The 20,292-nt window shown below is 54.5% G+C and overlaps 1 protein-coding gene across 1 annotated transcript; it reads right to left on the bottom strand.

Moving 5' to 3' along the window:
- Positions 1-2,922: 2,922 nt before the first annotated feature.
- EFNB1 (ephrin B1) lies at positions 2,923-15,631 on the bottom strand. Its single transcript, XM_049643902.1, has 5 exons — positions 14,722-15,631; positions 6,039-6,316; positions 5,189-5,281; positions 4,879-5,007; positions 2,923-4,743 (listed from the first exon to the last, which is right to left on the bottom strand). Exons 1-5 carry the CDS (start codon positions 14,847-14,849, stop codon positions 4,331-4,333), a joined length of 1,041 nt encoding a protein of 346 aa, XP_049499859.1. The 5' UTR covers positions 14,850-15,631; the 3' UTR covers positions 2,923-4,330.
- Positions 15,632-20,292: the final 4,661 nt, after the last annotated feature.

Raw genomic sequence — 20,292 nt, 5'->3', positions numbered from 1 at the left:
CTGTATCAAAGGGCCTTGCAGCAAACTCCTCCCACCCTTCCATATCCCTTCACACATTCCTTATTCCCCCCACTCCCCAGCCTTTCCTCTTTCCTTTCTCTTTGCCAGCTGGGTAATTAACTATTGGAAACAGAACCTATAATTACTGTCTCCCCCATGCCCTTAAATTGCTTTCAGTTTGGGATCTGTGACCCCTGTCCTGGGTGGAGGTTGGTCTCCTCCTCAGCAGCCTCCCAAAGGGGGAGCCAACCTAACAAGCACCAGCTGGGGCCCCAGCCCCCCAGATCTAATGGCCAGCTGTACAGGAGACCGGCAGCAGATGGGCAAGGAGGGTCCCCAGGCCAGCTGGGGCTGACTCAGCTGGGGTGTCAGTGGGACTGTGACGTGCCTGGGCAGGACAGGAAGCTAGGCAGGCAGGGTGGATTTCTGAGACTGACTGATGCCAGGTGGCCAAAGCACCACCTAGGATGATCCCAGTGGGGCCTGGGTCTCTCCTTGGGTTCTTCACCTCCCTCCCCCCCCCCACCAAGTCCCTGTCTCGAGTGTGCTAGGCCATCCGCATCCTCAGGGAGTCCTCCTATGAGCATCAAATGGACTGGTGCAATAAATCATAAGAGCCTCGGTTCCCCAGCTCCACATGGCCTGTCCCTTTAGGGAAACTGAGGCCTGGTTAGCAGCTGCCCAGCCTGTCTCATTGGTGATCTGGGCTCAGCCTGCAGAGGAAGCCAGGCAGCCCCACCCTCACCTGGAAAGCATCCTCTATCCCTGACTCACCAGGAGCTTGGCCCAGCTGGGACAGGAATTAGAGCTGAGGGTGGGGCTGGTCTGGGGCCCTCCACGGGAGGCTCACACCTCCTGCCTCCACCTAGCTATGCTTGGTCTCTGTCTGACCCACACAGATGGGAAGGTAAGGGGGCAGGGAATGTCTCCTGTTCTTCAAGATCCCTAAGGAAGCATGCTTGCTCAGTCTCACCAGGGACAGCACAAGGAACAGGGGTGTGGGGAGAAGGAGAATCACCATCAAGAAACTTTTATTTGCTCCTGGTATAGAAAAAGGCCTGGGCTCCAATCCTAGTGCTCTGGATAACTTGATGTGTGTTCTTGGGTAAGTTACTGCCCCTCACAGGGTCTCAGTTTCCTCATCTCAAATATGAGGCAAAAATTCCTCACTGTCCACCCTCACAGGAAGTTTATGAGACTCAATGACATAGTGTGTGTAAGATAAGCGTTTGAAAAAAGTGGCAGGCACTGGCCAGGTAAAGGACACTCTGCCACAAGGAGCTACTGAGCACCACTGTGTGGCCAGCATGGCTTGGATACTGAGCTCGCACCAGCACCAGTCACAGCACCCAGGACAGGGCAAGTGAGAATAGGCAGTCACAAACCTGGGCTGTTGGAGACTGCCCCATACTTTCCTCTGCTCTCCCCCACAGATTTTTACTTTATACTCCCACAGCTACTCCCAAGGGGCTCCCAGGAATTCAACCCCCCACCGACAGGGTGAGGGTAGCTGATATCTTGGGCAGGGTGGGGGACCACCCAAGGACACTCAGTTATAGGAGTAAGGGATAGCTCACCCAACCCTGGTCAGGCTCCACCTCAGAGATATCAACCTGGCCTGAACCAGTCCTGGTTAAAGACCACCAAGCCAGGCTGAGGGCCCCACTCTGGGCAGGCACTCAAGTAGCAGAGGCCCCATCTGATCCAGGCACTTCCTTTGGTTAATGAGAAACCAAATAAACAGCCTCTGCCCCAGCTGGCTCCAGGAGCACCCCAGCCGGGCCCAGCCTCCCTTCCCTTTGCCCTACAGGTCCCGTGGCTCTCCTCCCCCTTGCTTCTCCATGTGCTTCCCACTTCCCTCATAGCCCTGCCTGCTCCTTGGCTGCTTCTCTGAGGCTTCTTGTTCTGGATCACTAACCAACCCCCCCCCCTTCCTTCCTCTTCCTCTTTCTCCTTTCCTCTAGTGCCTTGTTACCAATTTCTAGCTAGTGGGATCTCACATGGCCTCCACTTCTGACATCTGCCTTAGCCATCTTGACAGGGAATCCCCTCAGACTGGAGTGGGAAGGCCCCAGGCCCTGCCAGTGTCCATCTCTGTTGCGGGACTGAGGCCAAACCCTCTTCAGGGCCCTTGCCACACTCCTGGACCACGAGCCTTCAGGGGAACTGAGTGTTCAGGGCTGCTCTAGCTCGAGGGCTTCAACTGCTAGCCAGAAGCTCCTAAGTATGCCATGGTGAGGATTCTGGTGTGGCCCAGCTCTGGAGACAAGAGAGGAAGAATCTTCTGGCTACGAAGTGAACTTGGCAGCCTGAAACCTCAGTACCCAATGGGCCACAAGTGAGGCCCAGCTCTTAGGAAGTTATTTCTATCCATCTTTAGGTGTCTTGAGGCAGGGCAGGGCTGGGCCTGCCAGCAGGTTCCAGATGTAGCTCCAGCCAGGTGGTGGCCGTACTTGCAGACACACCCAGGTCCCCATGAGAACACCTCCTCCCCCATCAATTCTCTCTAGCTGAGCCTAATGACAGACTGGGCAGATGCTCACAGCCTATGCCATAGAGGTGACAGGATAGACAGGGAGAAATTGTCACAGGCTCCAGCAGAACCAGAGGGCAGAGTATCCTGTGGGCAGAAGAGGAAAGGCACAGGACAATTGAAACATCTTGTTCCACTAGGAAAGCCACCCTCTTCTTATACCTGCCCAGATCTTCAGTGGTTTGGGCACAGGGAATCTCTCTGTCTCTCTCTATCTCTCTGTCTCACACACACACACACAAACACACACATATTCACACACACACTCACATACTCACTCACGCTTCATTCCACAACATCATGACACCATTTTACACCCAGTTCTCCATGTGGTTAATTTTTTTCTTTAGTTCTCATTTTTTTCTAAGAAAAAAGCAACAAGAAAATAATTCAGAGTTTATACAAAACATCTTTACATTATTTTTTCCAAAAAGACTAGTATTTACACAAATGGCAACAGAAACAAAAACAAAAAACCCTTCCGACTGCCACCTGGAAGGGGATGGCTGTTCCGCTCCCTCTCCCACCTGGCACTGGGGTGGGCAGCTGGCCAGGAGGCAGTGTGGAGGTGGATGGTGTAAGGCCCAGCTCCTTCCATGGCCACTCTGGGAGCACCTGCAAGGCGCACTCAAGTGGCAGTCTGTTAGCAGCCGTGCTGGCAAGGAGCCGGGGTCAAAGTGCACGGCGTGCTGGCCCAGCCCTGGGCAGCCTCTTCCTCTTTCCAGGCCCCAGCCCAAGATTGGAGGAGCCAGTGGAAGCTGGGTTGAGGGGGGCACCCACTTGTGCTAGAGCCCAGAAAAGGAGCAGGCCACCTGGGCCTTATACCCGCTTAGGTCTCTGCCCTGGGCCTCTGTTTCCCCACCGGGCCAAAGGATGCCAAAGGTGAGGAGAGAACAGGGCAGGGAGGGGGAGGGGGAACTCCCAGATCTGCAGGGCAAATAGCCACCTGGGCACCTCACCTCCCTCCACCCCCATGAGGTCATCTGCCTGCAGCAGCTCTCCTGTTCCCCAGGCAACAGCCAATTAAGACGTTAATTACCGTGAGAGTGAGGGAGGCAGGAGATGCCCAAGAATCCCACAAGGAAGAGATTTTTTTTTTTTTTTGGTGGAAGGGTGGCAGCCACTACCCCATTGCCAAGATCAGCTTTGTAGAAGGAGGGTCAGGAGGAGAGAGTGAAACACTTTGCCCAATGGCACTCTCATGTTCCCTCATGGGCAAGAAGAGCTCTGGCCTGCCACCCCTCCCCAAAATACCAAGGAGTTATTAAAAGAAATGCCATCCTATGCTTCCTGGCTGGCCACATCTTGCCCCAGTTCCCTTAAACTGAGCTGGGTCTGGCTCAGAAAGCCTAAGGAGGGACTGCCTTTTCCATTTTCTTTAAAAAACAGATGCAAATGAGTTGACAGCTAAAAAATGAACACAAAAACATTAAAAACAGTGATGATAGTGGACAAACAGTCCTGGGAAGGGGGAAAGGGGGTGGGGGGGGCAGGGCCAGGGGGGCATCTTCCTGCCTGCTGTCCATCAGCGTCCAACCCTGCCCTCCAAGAAGGGGTGCCCCTGCAGAGCCCAGAGGCCTGGCCAGAGGGGGAAGGCACAAGAGCATGGTGGCTGGGGGCAAAAGCACCCCCCTCCGAAGCCCAGGGGGCAGGGCAAAAGGGGGATTATAAAAGCCAAGAAACTACAAAACTAAATACAAAGGTGGGCACAGCTGGTAAGGGGAGGGAGTGTGGGGGAGAAAGGAGAGGTGCAGTCCTGGCCGACTGTCCCTCAGGGCCCGAGGCTGCACTGGGCTCTCAGACCTTGTAGTAGATGTTCGCTGGGCTCTGGGGTGGCATCTCCTGGACGATGTAGACGGGGTGCCCGTAGTCCCCACTCACCTTCTCATAGTGGGGGCAATAGTTGTTCTCTGTAGTCCGTAAGGGGATGATGATGTCACTGGGCTCGGTGCCCGCCGTGCCACTGCCCCCCTTGGGACTGGCCAGGGTACTGAGTGAGAGGGCGGGTGCCCGCTGTTGGGTGTGCTTGCGATGCCGCTTGCGCAGCTTTAGTAGCAGAACTGTCAGGAAGATGATGATGAGCAGGAAGATGACGCAACCAGCACCAACGGCTGCAAACAATGCCACCTTGGAGTTGAAGAAGCTGTCAGGGTCCCCACTGCCACCTCCACTTGCACCTGGGCCACTCTTCTCTTCCTGGTTCACAGTCTCTGAGGAAGGAGAAGGGAGGGGAGAAATGGTCAGCCAGGGGTCCCAAGGCCCTGTTCTGCCTCACTTCAGAGACAGGGCCTGAAAATGTAGCTAAGCAATGGGTTCTGCCCTTTGGGAGACACCTATACACTCACCATGCTTGCCATCAGAGTCACCCAGGGAGCCCCGACCGCTGGGGGCCTGTGTGGCCATCTTGATAGTGTTATCTGCCTCCTTGCTCGGCCGGCTGGTGGTCAGCTGCTCAGGTGTCACAGCATTGGGGTCTGGGAGTGTGGAGAGCACAGGTTGATGGGGGACCCCACTAGCATACATGCCTCAATCATCTAGCATGGGCCAACAATGGTCTGTATATCAGACCTCAGATACTCTAACCCCATTGCCCCTCCCCTACTCCCAAACACATCCATACCCAGACAGAGACATCTGTTATGACTGGGCACTCACCTTGCCCAACCTTCATGACGATCTTCATGGTGCGTGTACGGCACACACCTCCCTCCCGGTTTTCCAGTCCCTCCAAACTCCCATTGGATGTAGCTGTAGCAAGAGGCCAGAGAAGTCAGGGGGAAAGGAAGGTCTGCCCTCATTACCTAGAAATCCTAGTGTTGTCTTAGCCCATGAGAACAGAACTGGGAATTGGGGAGTGGCAAGCAGTGAACCTTTCTACTTATCTCCCTCTCACTGGGAACAGAGTAGCTGGCCCAGCTCAGGCCACATCAGAAACTAGGCCTTCCCCCAAGGGTGCTGCTCCTTTAACATGACCAGGGCTTAGCCTTCTTTCTCAGTATCTTCTCATTGTGTGATCTCACTCAGAGGCAAAACAGTCAGAACTGGAATCATGAGGGAGGCTTCTATACAGACTAGAAGGAATCCAGTCAGGTGAACTGGGTTAGAGTCCTAATCCTGCCCCTAACTCCATGAGTGATATCATATCAGGGCAGGAAGCTCCTTCACTTCTTGGGGCCAGTTTCCCATGAAGAGAAAGTCCGGACAGCCAGCTGATCCCAAAGGGTTCTTCCAACTCTGTCACTCCCAAGATTATATCTTAGGTAGGCCAAAGAAATAAGAGAGAGCACCACAAAGTGGAGCCCTCTCCCAGCCAACTGCTAGAGCCAAGGTGAGCTGGCAGCCATCCTCTTGGTGAATGTTAGGGCCAGAATTCCAAGGCCAGGCTGGAAGGAGAGCATGCCAGTCTTCAGAGGGAACCCAGATCAAGGTGGCCTGTGTGCTATCTCACTGTACTACTTAGAAAGCTCCTAGATAAGAGAGAACCATATGACGGGAAGAGACTCACAGGTAATGTAGTAATCATGGTGCTTCTTAAACTCCAGGCCCATATAGTTGGGGCTGAACTCCTGGAACTTAATGGTGAAGCGGATTTCCTGCTCTGGCCTATTGCAGGTGACCAGCACGTTGGGGTCAAGCACAGTGCTGCAAGCAGCTGCCTGCTCAGGCCGCACCAGGTACAGCTTGTAGTACTCGTAGGGCCGCCCTGCTTCTGCTCGGGGGCAGATGATGTCCAGCTTGTCTCCAATCTTTGGGTAGATCACCAGGCCCTTCCCACTCAGGAACCTGCCCAGAAGGGAAGAGATGGTCAGCCTCATGGTCAGGGGTCCCGGACCATCTCCAGAATCAAGGGCACAAACAATGAGGGGCCAGGCTGAGCCTACTGGGTGGAGATGGCAAGAATAGGCATTCTGTCCTCCCTCCATCCTTAGGCTGGGGGTGCAGAGAGAGAATCACACTGCCAGCAGGGTGTGGAAGGGGTGGCCCATGGGCAAGGCTGCCAGGCTTTGACTGCTTGGTAGGGTGGGGCACTGCGTAGCTGGGGGAGCCCTTTGTTCTAATGTGGCATTTCCGCAGGGGGCTGATGTGGCCAATGGTGTGAGGCTTGGGCTGCCTAGAGGTGGCAGCCCTGTCCTCTTCCCAGCCCCATCACACACATTCCTTCAGAGCCACTGCTACCATCTCCCTACCACACATGCATGTGTGTGCACACAAACATGTTGTGCACGTGCACGCGTACACACACACACACACACACACACACACAAACAAGCCCACACACAAGCCCACACATGCCTTAGCCACCACCCCTGCAGCTCCCAGAAAACAACTGGGGGAGTTCAACCTATCTGGGACCCATACCTTCTCTGCCATCTTTGCTAATCTTGGGCATGATGAGGAGATATGAATAGGCATCACCTGGAACCAAGAGTGATGGGCATAGTCTCTGGCCAGGAGCAATTCCACATAGCTCTCACCACCTCCCACTCCCACAGCCCAGTGTCTTATAGGGGACTGATTCAACTCCCATAATGCAAGAATGTGAGTCCCCAAACTTGACCAGTCTCAGTCCTAAAAGAACAGAGGGAGGGGAGAAGGGGCCCAAGCAGGGACAACAGATTATGTAAGATAGGGCCCCAGGAACTTCACACATCTGTGTTCTAAACTACCCATCTCCACACTGCCTCTGTTCCAGATCCTGAGGGAGATGGACAAATTTCTTCTGAGCCAGGTTCCTCTTCTAATCCTGAAGGCCAGGCACAGGGAATAGCAGGGAGAGAGCAGCTGCCCAGGGCCATCTATTCATATCAGTGTCCTAGCCTAAGCACACAGCAAAATGGTGGTGCTATCTTGGCCATTTCTGAGCCTGGGCAGGCTGGAGCTGGAAACAAGGCAATAGTATGTAGCAAGGAAGAAGCAGACAGACTTTGGAATCAGACAGACATGGCCCTTCTGAGCTCTGCAACCTTGGATGAGCTACCTGATCTCCCTGGGTTTCCATTTCCTCACTTATAAACTGGCAAAGGTAAGAGTCCTACCCTCCTGGGATTGTGGAGGGGATGCAATGGTGCATGCAGAGTGCCTAGCACACAGTAGGCACTCAACGTGTTTGACTCCTGCTTAGAAACAATCTAGTTTGCCAAGAGGCAGGAGGCCAGATTAACAGCAAGTACCTATGAGACCAGTCTTGCGGTTTTTTCGGCAGGTGAGGGGGAATAGAAAGAGGAGTTATGGCTCCATCCTCAAGGATTTTACTGTCTGCTGTAGGTCAGAAAAGTAAAAATGGTCCATGCTTTGGCAATAGACAGGACAAGGCTATCTGTAGGTTATGTGGGTCTAAGATGGTTCCTCAGAAGTAGCAGAATGAAAGTGGGTCCTGGGTAAGGAATTAGAAGTTAACACAGAGCAAGAGTGGACAAGAGTGGCTGGGACACAAACCCCAGGCCAGTGATTGGCCCCACAACTGGTAGAGAGAAGCAGAAGAGGAGGCCAATAAGCTCAGCTGGGGCCAGGGTAAAAGGCCTTGAGGGTCACAACAAGCAGTGTGGGGTTCATCCCACTGGAGACAGACTTTCTAGTAAGGACAATGAAGGGTTGAAAGCAGTGCTTCAACAGAACAAAGCTCACAGTGGAAAAGCATGACTCCACTTCCTGGAGGCCCATACCACAGTGGGGAGCACAAGGTATGAGTGCCTAGTCGCACAGTGCCCTCACTCAAGGGAGGGAAATGATATCCCAGGAGGCGAGTCTAGACCAAGTAGATGAAGAAAGACAGCCCTCCCTCAATGTTAAAGGAGGCTTCAACAAGCTGGGACATGCCATTTTGCTGTACAGGTCGGTAAAAACCACAATGAGAAGGTCCTTCCCTTAGTATCTAGCTTTACTGCACTCCAGAGGGCCAGAAAGGAGGTGGGCATGGGATGAAGGCCCATACAAACATTTGAGAGGAAACATCCTCACCCCATTAACCACAAAAGGCTGAGAAGTTTCACCAGATCCCCTATAACTCCCAAGGCATTTTTCGTTTTCCAATCCTCACACTGGTTCCATCCAGACAGCAGGGTTAGACAACTTCTAACTTCTTAGCACCAGAGGAACCTTTAAGACCCACAGAGTCCAGGCTCCTCATGGGAGGGAGGGAGTGATCAGATGAACATTCCTATTGAAGAGAAGTTCTCAAAGGCAACCAGAGGAGGCTAACCTCACCCAGGATGTTGACCCCTAGGGGGTCTAAGAAGACCTGAAACATTGGCTGAATCCTTGTACAGCTGCACCTCAACAAGACCCTACATGGAGGTGATAGCAGGTACACAGAGGACATGCAAATGGGGGGTATGGGCCAGCTCACCTTTCTAACCACTTGGACCTGGCCTCCTCACCAGGGAGTCTTATGGGTTCTGAGCACATCTGTGGTCACTCAGGCTCTGGAGCTCCAGAAGCGAAACACAGGGCTTCCAGCTACTTGGGGTTATCCCTTGAATCCAGACACATTGAGGTAGCAGATGTCTATATAGTGGATGGGGGAAGGGGAAGAAAAGAGGACTATTGCCCCTAACACCCCTCAGACTCCTCAACCTCAGAGAAGACTTCATAAATATTCATTAGTTAATTTGCCTGGCAGCTGCAGAGGGGAAACTCACCTTCTCCTAAAGTGCAGAAGGGAGAAGACCCTGAGGAGACCTGCCTTTCCTGACCCTGATCCCCCATAATGGTGCCTTTTCAGCATCTTCTGTACCACCAGGAAACTGCTTCTTGGCCTTTGAGAAGCCCAGGAAAGTGGCAAGGGGACCTTGCCAAGGTGGACATGTGGCCAGTGAGAGTGAAACCTGAAGTCAGCTTACAACACTAGCCATACTGTATAGGAAGGACCCTGCCCATCTTTCCTCATACATATCAGGTTAGGAATAGGGGCAAGAGAGTTGGAGGAAAGATTGTCCCCAAGTTAAACTCTTTATCCCCCACTTTTCAAAAACTACTACTCCCCCATTATCAAGCCAAGCTTTCTTGCCTGGGGCCACCCCTAGACAAAGCCCTTTTCTGGAAAATAAGGGGATTGACAAGGCCCAGCAGGAAGCTTGAAGCAGGTTGCCATGGTAACCCCTGAGGCCTTCCCTCTTTAGCTTCTGATAGCCCCAGGACCCCAGTGAGCCACCCCAGGGAGTAAAGGGATTTGAAGGAGGCCATTCCAGCTCCTGTCTTATGGCCTACTTCTTCCTTCCACCCTAGCCCAAGTTTGTTTCTCAGCCTTTCTACTGAACTGAGAAGGGCCACCATGACTGCTAATCAGAATCCTGCCATTCGAGAAGCCTGAAGAGTCTGGGGCAGTAGCCTGGTCAGAGGTCAACTGTCCTCCTGTTTCTTTTGTCCCGCTGAACTCCTTTCCACCCAAACACATACAGTCTACAGTGGGGCTAGCTTGCAGATGTGGGTGTCATGCCCAGAAAGGTGCCCATGTTCCACCACGTCTACATTTTCTTCTCTCTCACCCTTCCCACAGGCTCTAGGAACCTGTGGTCAGAGATTGGGAGAGCGTGGTCCCTGGCCATGCTAGTGCAAGTCTGGTTAAGACTCTAGACACAGCTTTGATTTGGTGACCCCAGCACCACTATGCCTGCATCCACAGAGTGGCAGGACTAGCAGAGGACAGACCCCAAGCCAGAGCTCAAGTCTGCTCTCATCCCAGCAAGGGTGGGGAGCCCCCAAATTAAAGGCTCCTCTTTCATTCCCCCAGCTCCACCCAGCCCCCAAGGCAGCAGGAGCCGGCCTGGCATGTCCCAGCAGTGCCCGCCCAGGCGTGGGTGGGCAGGAACAGCAGCTGGGTCCTGGCACACAAGCAGCACTGTCGGAGGTAGGGAAGCCAGGAGAGTCCCAGAGGGTCACCCTCCCCACCTACATGGGACTACGCTCTCCCCTCTGCCCCACCAGGCTAACACTAGGGCCCATTGGGGGCTTAACACGCCCTTCCCTGTCTGCTTTCTAGGGGATCCCTGAGAGGAAGTGAGATTCCTGGCCCAGAGAGGAACCAAAGGTGAGATTCAGCACTCAGGAGGGAGAGTGCCAGGCAGTGAGTTGGCTGCCTCTAGTTCAGGTCACCCAAGCAAGGCTGCTGGTAGACCTAGCAAAATCAAATGAGGAAGCCAGAGCACTGCTCATCTGATGCAGGCAGGGCCTGAGTCACGAGGACAGATGCACGCACATCTGTGAAGTAAGAGGGGCAGGGAGATGGCACCTCTTTCCAAACCCCACCTTGAATTCCTATCTTTCCTAGATTCCAAGGTATAGCAGGATGGCATGGAAAGAATGGCATACAGCAAGCTCTACCCACTATAAGCAGACTGAGTTCAGACAATTCATTTCCCTGTTCCAGGCATATGCCTTCTCATCTGGAAATGGGGACAATTCCTACTTCCCAGGGCAGTTGGGAACAACCAATAATATTTACATATGAGGATGCTTTGTAAGTAGCAAGGTGCTGCCTGTTAGTTAGCATTGCCAAGCACATTACCATTTACGGCTTATGTTCCTGGCTGCTAGCACCCCCACCCCAAATAACCACTATGAAAACACACCTAGGAGGAGTGGGTTATGGTACACAAGGCAAGGAACCCAGAATGTGGCTGGTAAGCATCCCACCACAGCTCCCCTGATAATCATGGAGTGTACCCTCCCCCAAACCTGGTGTTCTCATGGCAATAAGCTGCCTCCTGGCTGGCCCACCTCCTCCACAGTCCAAACCCCAGAAAAGAGTAGTATCCAGGGCCTGGCCGTCCCCATTCACTTGAGCTGATGAGGCAACAAAGAACCTGAGGGGATACAGGGAACCCTCAATTCAGCCTGCACCCCAGCCTCACAGGCCCTTCTTGCCCTGGCCTGGCTGCCTGGGGTGGGGGTGGGGAGGAAGGGGAACAGGAAACTTTAGGAGCTGCTGGGTTCCCATCACGCTCAGGCCCCCACCTGTGGCCAATCAGCCACAGAGTAGGAGAGGTCAGCCACCCTGGAAAGGGGCCCCCTGAGCTGGCCTCCCCAGGACTGTGAGCTGGAACAGCTGTGAGGGGGCTGGGGCCAACACTTTGGCTTGTGGCAGGCAAGCCTGGGTTAGGGTCTGCAGCTGCCCCCACCCATGTTGGATGGAGTCAAGGGTCCTGGACACCAAGCTGAACCCCCCACCCCCAACCCCTTATAGGGAAGGTGTAATGTGATCTCAGGCACATTCCCACTCCCTGGAGGTGGGGGAACCTGAGTGGGGGGCAGGAAGGGGTCAGAATGGGACTGAGAGACTGAACTGCAGCAGCTGGACTTGGCTGAGGACTCAAGTGTGAGGCCTACCGGCTGCCCCAAGCTCTCAGGGGAAGAAGCTGGGGGAGGGGGCTGCTCTGGGACCTTCCATCACAGCCCCCAACCCACCCAAGCACATGCATTCATTCTGGTTTCTCCCAACCTCTAGTGGGACTAAACCTGCTTCCCCAACCTGTGTTCATCTGGGTAATCTGACAGGAGGGGCCGAAGAGGCAGAAGCTAATGCCACCCATTCAAAGACCCCAGCACGGATTTGGGAAAGAAGCTGGAAGTCTTAAGCCGGCCCTTCCAGCTCCCCTCTTCCAGTCAGGACTGGGGCTACACGCACCCTGGAACCTGGAAACATACCCCCAGCCCCATCACTTCTTTATTTTGATTTTTTTCCCAAGAAGGAAGCAATTAAGCAAGGTTTATAGGCACTGGGAGATTTGAGGGGTGGGGTGGGGGTGCCAGCTCCTGACAAGGCTGAGTAAAGAGACCAAAAGCAGGGAGGAAGAGGGGAGGGAAGAGAGAAAATGAGCCTGTGAGGGAGAGCACGGGCATGTGCGAGAAACAAAAGGACTTGAGAAAAAGAGGCAGAGAGTGACTAAGAGTGAGAGGGAGTGTGAGAAAGAGGGAGAGCAGGCGAACCTAGCTGGAGAGGGGAGGTGAGCACAGCTCACAGAGGGTGTGAGAGGGCAAACCAGACACAGACCTGAGAGGGAGAACTCGGGCAGGAGGCAAAGAGGGAGAGACAGAGAAAGACTGTTTAGTTGAAAGGCTGTGGCAGCCTGAGGGTTGGACGCGGTGGCAGAGGCAGCCCCCGGAGCTTGAGTGGAGCTGAGGGCAGTGCCTCCCTCCTGTCCTCCTGCCCATCCCCCATGTGCCAACACACACAGACCCTTGGGCATAGATGGAACTGGGAGTGTGTGTGTGTGCAGGGGCGCCAAGATCAGTCCCCCACCATTCTCAGGATCTGTTCAATTATGGGATAGAATTTGTGCAGGTCCTACTGAGTCCTCAGCCACCCCCCCACCTTACCGCCCCCTCAAGGATGCCTGCCCTCAGCTTGAAGTGGATGGTGGCGTGGGCAGAACTCAAAAACCTATAAACTGGTCCAGAGAACTAAAGGCTCAGAACACAAAAACGGAGAAGCTCAGAGAGATCTTGTTTCTCCCAGCTCCCCCCCCCCCAACTCTGCAGGAGGGCTCCTTTCCAGCTGTGGAGCTGCATGCTATCTCTGGTTAGAGACCCCGAGAGAGCAATTAGGTCACTCCCATGAGCCCCTATAATGGGCTACCCCAGGCGATTTCAGCTATCCTGGTTCAAGAGAGAGCATTTCCAGCCTCCACCCTTACATGAGGGAACTGGGCTCTTCAGAACCTTTCCCCTGCTTAGCTCAGGGGTCCCCAGACTATCTTGAATCCCTGCTGTTAGGAGAGCTCTGCACCCAGGTTGGTTTCTGGGTGGGGGAGAAATTCTTGTCAATCCCTTTCCTTGTACCTTGTTCTCTTTCCCAAACCCTCAACTGACCTTGTTTTAACCATCCCACAAACCAGTAAATAGGACTCTGCCTTAACCCAAAGAGAATAGAACTAGAGAAGCTGATTTCTTCCACTCCAGGGCTAAGAGACACACTGTCCCTGGAACCTAAGAGGCCAAGGGAGGCAGGAGCCCGGGGAAGTTAGCGGGGAGCCCATGAGAGTGGACAGGGATTCCGGATACAAACATCAGAGAGCATAGAGGGCAGGCCAAAGCCCCCCAGTTTCCCACTAACTAGAGGTGTCTGCACATTGCCGGGACCTCCACAAAACAGGAAGAGCAATCTTGACCCTGGATTTCAACCCCAGTACTGAATGCCAGAAGAGTAAAAGGTCCAGAGGTCACCACACAGCCCCAGCGACTCTTCACTAACAGCCCAGAAACCACTGAGCCACCGCCCTAAAAGGTGTGTGTGTTGTTTGGGGTAGGGGGAACTGTGAAGGGGGAAGGAGGAGGAAGAAAAGAAAGGATCTTCTCTACATAGCTACCTCGCTAACCCCTTGGGAAAAGCTAAGCATAGCTTCCCAATCTGAGGGACATAGGGTGGGGGGCCAACGGGATTCGCTTGAGCAGGAATCCTTCGATCCCCCAACCACCTCCCTCGCCAGCTCGGACGCCACTCTCTGCCTGGGCCGGCTCTCGAAGCTCTGCCACCGGCTCCATTAGACCCCCGACAGGCGCTGGATCTAAACCACCCCCTCTCAGATACCTCTCCCACTCCGCCCCTCTCCACCCGCCGCCTTTGTGAGCCTGGGAGCGGCGCCCGCCCTTCCACGGCCCGGCAGGGAGAAAAGAGGGGCTAGAAGAGACGGCAAAGCGGAAAGCTAGAGAGGCAAACAGGGAAGAAAGAGAAATGAAAATGGGAGAAGCCCGAATGGGGATACAGGCGCTGCCACCCACCCCAAGCGCGGTGTCCCGCGCTGTGGTCCTTTCACAGCTAAACAAACGAGGAACCTGTGTTCTGGCCTCGCCCCCACCCAGGTCACGCTAGCCCCTCGAGCGGCTCTCGGCGAAAACCGTCACGTTCCCAAGGGCCCCATAGGGTAATGCGTTCTCTCCCCCACCCAGCTCTCGGGTGCGCCCTCGAGCGCCGGGACTCCCAGCTCCGCCTGGCGCCACCATCCCGACTTGATCCGGGACGTGCGGAGGAGAAGGCGGGGAAGCCAAAGGGTCACAACCCAGCCGAGTGCCCCCACCCCACCCCGCCGCACCCTGCTCCGCCCGCCCGCAGGAAAACACACACGAAAACGACAGAGACAAAATGGGGTACCGCTCTTCCTCGGAACACCTCCCCACACGCACTCGGAGGCGCGTGGCCTCACCCTGTAGGAGTGCCTCCCACCCCCAGGGATCAGAGCCAATAAGTTACTTACTTGGGGTTGAGGGAGCTCCAGGACACGGGCTCCAGGTTCTTGGCCAACGGCGTGGCAAGCCGGCACAGTGCCAACACGACCATCGCCACAAGCCACTTGCCGAGCCAACGCTGCCCAGGCCGGGCCATCTTCCCGGGTGCAGGCTGCACTTGGGATTCCCTGGCGCCTCCTCAGCAAACTGGCCTCGCCTTCCCGTGCTGCGCTGCGCTCTGAACCGCTCAGGCGCCCATCCTCCGCAGTCGCCGGCCTTGAAGTGCTCCCCTCCCGCCGGCTTCGGTGTCGCTCTTCTCCGCCCGGCGGGCCAGGAGGACTCACTGGGCAGCTGTCCCCAACCTGGGCATGGGCCGCAGCCTCCGATGGCTCGTTCCCTTGGTCTCTCCGCCGCACGAGGGGCGACGGGGGCTCTGCGCCCCCGGGTGATCCGGCCCGATTCCGCTCGGTTCCCGGAGACTGTTCGAGACTGCGCGCCCTCTCCCTGACTGGGTCTCTCCACTGAAGACTCAGTGGCCGCCCCGACGCCTCGACCGTCTCGGGATCGACGCCCCTCGGAAGAAATGGGAGTCTCCCCACAACACGAGCTCAATCCGGGGGCTCCCGGCTGGGTCGCCCTGGCACGGTCTCTGTTCCTCCAGGCCACACTGGGACTCTGGGCTTCGCGCCCCCCGACAGCTTCTACTTCAGTGGGGCCCCCGTTCAGTGTACTTAGAAGAGCGGGAAGACGCAGTCGAGCGAGCCAGTTCCATCAGTTTTCTATTCGGAAGCCTCCGCCGGGTAGCCCCGCAGCCCCTTCGCCGACTCCTAGCTCCCCGGAGATTGCGCCCGAAGGTCTGCGGCCAGTGCGAGCCTCACACAACTCCCACTGCTGTCCAGCGCGCATAGACTCCCTTCGGCTGCCGCTGAGCTGTCTACTCCCCTGCTCAGGCGAACGCAAGGCCAACCCTACTCCTCTTAGCCAATAGTAAGCTCCGTCTCGGGGGTCCTCGTCCCGTACCACGCCCCCAGAACAGGAAGGGGGCGGGGCTTCTGGGAGCTCTTAAGGACGCCGTGCTCGCGATGGCACCAATCTCAGAGTGTGGCTCCTGCGGTTAGGGGTGGGTCTGGTATAGTCCCGTTCCCAGAGCGCGCAGCCCGTGGGAAGTTGGAGCTCCTCAAGGGCTGTCGGCCTGCCCTCCTCCCGCGCGCCTAGTCAACACTGGCCCACTGACCTGGGCCACACAGGCCCTGTCACAAGTATCCCGTGAAAGTACTTCCATTCTCTTTACGCAGGAGCCCTGAAGTCGTGCTCTGTGCCCCTCTCTGTGGCAAAAACAGCCTGTTTGCTCTTGGTCCCATCTCACGTAGAGTTCTGGTGGTCTTTTCTCCTTCCCTAGCAATGCAGTGTCTGCTTGCACTTGGACCTGGAGTCCTAAACATACGGATAGCGTTAGGTAATGGAGACTGAGAGAGGTCAAGTACAAGTACGGGATGGAGGTGGGTGGGAGGTGAGTTCTTTGCCCCTGGGGACTGGGCCTTCGGAATCTCAGCTTTAGGGGAAAGCCTTGTGGGACCCAGGAACCCAAATTTGGCGTCGTGTCCTGTCCGAAGTCGCAGGCAAGGCCCCGGAATAGGCCAGCGGGGATGAGTGAGTGAGAGAGTACCTCGATAAAGAAAGACACCTCGAAGGCAAAGAGTCAAAGGCACAAGGTGGACGCTTTTTGAAAAAGCAAAAGCGGGCGTCCTGGCCCCAAGACACCAGACTCCAGCCCCTCCCGGCCTCGCCATCTGGGTCTTTGTCTCCCAGCCCTCGCCCATTCTTCCCGCCCCTCCTCGCTTCCTTGCTTATAACTTTGGCTCCATCCCATAGCTCAGACCCTCCCAGTCCGACCCACTCTCGTGGTCGGACCCCAACAAGCGTACCCACGTGCTAATGTCTCCCCCTACTGGTCTTCTGTAGCACTGTGGGGACCTGGGACAAACTGGAAGCTCCAACCCGGGAGCCTGTCACACACAAACCTAGCACATGATTTGAACACAAGACTTGGGACAGGCTTAGTGGCCTTGGCAAGAACTGCGGCCCAGTATGTGGAGGAAGGGAAACCATTAGGAGGAAGATCTAGGTTTGGGTTGGCTTTGGGATTGCCAAGGATATACTGTCTTTGCTGATACTTTATAGAGATAATTAGGTGAGCAACATTCCCCAAATTCTCTACAATTTACACAGTTTTGTGTCATATCACTTAAGTAGGGGTTTCTCACTATGATGCTCTCTTTGGCTGTAGGGTGAAACTGTATTTGGAGGGAAATAAGGGAGAAGGTAGGCCACTTCTACTTTTAGGGACAGGGCCTGGAAGGTGAGAGGGATCTGGGTGGACAGGGTCGAGGAGGAACTATGTCAGGTCTCTCAACTGACAGCTGGACCCCTTATTGGGGTGTGAACAAGGAGAAATGAGAACAAGATACAAGGGCACACCAATAGTCTGGCTTAGAGACTTGGATCCCTTGAAATGTGCATGCACCTGAGTATGGAAAGAAGCGTGTTGCTTCCTGAGTACCTACTCTGTGCCAAGAATCATGTTAGATGACTTTTCTCTCATAGTCTGATGAGATAAGTTTCACTCCCCCCATTTCAGATAAGAAGGAAGATAAGGCTCAGGGAGGAGAAGTAGCTCCACTGAGCTCATCAATGGCAGAAGCAGGATTTCCCCCAGGCTTATTTGTCTCCAAAGCCTATATTGACTTGACAAATTTTCAGCTGCTCCTTGCCTACTTGATTACTTAATACATTCCTGGTTAAAAGCTGGTTCATGCTTGGAAGGCAGCAGCCTTCAGGATGGCCAGGAGTCTACTCTTCATTCCCAGGTTACTAGGCCTGGGAAAGTTCATCTGTGTTCCTGGCCACATCTCCAAGTTCCCACCTAAAATTGCCACCACCAACCCCAGAACCAGCCTCAGATTCTGCTGCCAACATGCCCAATGCCCCTTGGGAGGCAAACCCAAGACCAGGAGGGGGATAGGGGAGATGAGGCTATGGTCCCAGACTTGGGAAACCTGGGAAGACAGAAGCAACTTCTGAGTGTGCCAACACCTAATTATGCCTGGAGAGGGCAGCAGAGGAAAGAGGAGAAGACTCTTTGTGTCTAGGCCTGCTCTACATGCTGATCACCCCTGGTCACAGCACAACCTTTCTGCCTCAACCCGTCCCCTCCAGTTATAGGGTCCTCAGTAGCCAGGCTGGACCTACTCTCTGCCACAGCCAGGGCCAGTGACTTCAAGCCCTCACATCCTGCCCCACCCTAGCAGGGCCTCAGATGTAATGATTCAGGCCCCTAAGGTCGGGAAAAATTACTCCCCAAGGGAGCCTGAGAAGGAGTTGGAATGTGTGGAGCATGTGGACCCTCTCTTATCCAAGCCCTCCCTACTCCAGTGGCAGTCGCACCCCTCCCCACGCCTCCCAGATCAGTGTCACCAAACATTCACACACACACACACACACACACACACACCCTTGGGATTAAAGTCCACCAGGGCTTCCTGAGCAGTTGTGCTAGCTACCTGGTGACCCAAAGAAGAGCCCCACCAGCCCTGTCTTCAAGGAGCTCCAAGCACACCAAAATCAGCACGTGGGGACCTCCCAGATCCAGGGATGATGAAGAACTTCTGAAAACTTCAGGAAACCTCAGACATCACGCAGTCCCCAGAAAGTTTCCATCAGTTCCTTCTGAGCCCAGCTTCCCACACCCACCGGAGGCACAACGTATAAACTTCAGAGCCCCAGATTGCACTGCTTATCAGCTGTGTTTCCTTGGGCAAGTCAGTGAACTCATTTATAATTTGGAGATCATCCCTCCTTCACAGAACTGTGGTGAGGGGTGAATGAGATAATGTGTACATCAAGGGCTTAGCATCATGCCTGGCCCACCATGGTTCACTATATGGAAACTCATTCTTCCACAGAGATACCCTCATTCCTAGTCACACAAGTTCTTCCTTTTGCCTGTTCACACATTTCATGTACACATGCACAGTTTGTAGCCCCTCTTATATATTCACACACAGGTACACACATATTCATACAAGAATACTTGGTGTTTCTCACCTATCAATTCATGCAGTACCAGGTGACAGGATTGATTCCTGCTCCTGTGGAACCTAGATTCTAGCCCCCACATTTTCTCATGTCACTGTTACATACATATGCATACACACACACACACACACACACACACACACACAAACACACCCTCAATTTCTGTGGCCCTTGCCCTTGACCTCTCCCTGCCTGCTTGTACTCTAAGAGAAGTGAACTAACTCACCTAAGGCCACACTGCCAAGAAGTAGGAAAGTCAGGATTCTAACCTAGGCCATTTAGCTACACAACTTGTGTTGTAACTGATGACTCTCATGAATCTACACTGATATCCCAAGGCTCTGGAAAGGAGTGTGTGCCAAGGGGTGGGCCTTGCACACAAAAGGGTTAGAGAACAGGCCTAGGGCAATATGAGCTGGGACAACCCAGTAAGCCTAGCAGCCCTCTCTAATATCTACAGTCATCCCCAGCTTGCCCTAGGTCTCCTGTCTGTCCCCTCAAAGATCCATAGCTTCTGCACATACCCTCCTCACAGACACACACAGCTATTCCCTACAGGGAGAGAGAGAGAGCTCCGTATCTTGAACACCCACTGTATGCCAGGCACTGTGGCTGGTTACTTTCACCTTTGGTGCTATATTATACATCCCTGAAGTAGATATTTATGGGCCTATTCTAGAGATGAGAAAAACTGAGGTTCCAGGTTCCAACTGTCTGCATCCTCTACCCCTGCCAACCTCAGCTTGCAAGGCCCTCTCTTGCCTGGCTGGCTCATTCCCACCATCCATTTCTCTCCTGTTCTTCCCTCTGCCATCATGGCTCCCCTAGCTGAGATTTGCTGGGGTCTGTGTTGGACCCAGCTGTCCTCCTTCCCCCACAAATACCTTGCTTTTCCCAAATCACTCTATCTCTGGGTTAGTCTCAGGGCAAACCCAGGGTGGGGCCCGAGCCCTCCCACTCTTCCTCCTCCCCTCCCCTGGATGTACCACATCCCAGGTCAGGTCACCCAGGTGACCCCACCCAGGACTAGGTCAGATCAAGCCCCAGGTAGGTAAACCTTACAAGTCTAGTTTCACTGCAGCCATGACAATTTTAAGTGGCTGGTGAAGGAGTGGGTGGTCCCCAAGGCCCAAGGTTCAACCAGACTCTCAACCCCTAGCCCCTCCCAAGTCCTGCCCCAACTTCATGCCTGGTTTATAGGTGTTTGCACTGAGATCACCTTGATCTTCTAGGTGTCAGCCTGGTCCTTGCTCAAGCTATCAGCACTATACTAGGGATAGGAGGAGCCCCTCTTCTTGAGATGGTCCTGCTCCCCTCCCTCTCACTCTCTTTATCCCTTCCTTATTCCACTTCACCCTACCCTGGACTTCTAGAAATCTGTCCCAAACCCTCAGGCCCCATACAGGCAAATGACCTATCCCCTGTCCCTGAAAAAAGCCTACAACAGGGCATCTGAGAGACAGAACATGGCTAGGTGTGGCAGGGTAGTAGCACAAGGCTCTGAC

This window comes from Panthera uncia, chromosome X, assembly GCF_023721935.1.
Source record: "Panthera uncia isolate 11264 chromosome X, Puncia_PCG_1.0, whole genome shotgun sequence".
Taxonomy (NCBI): Eukaryota; Metazoa; Chordata; class Mammalia; order Carnivora; family Felidae; genus Panthera; species Panthera uncia.
The sequence above is the reverse complement of the archived record's forward strand: the minus strand, read 5'-3'. Positions and strand labels throughout refer to the sequence as shown.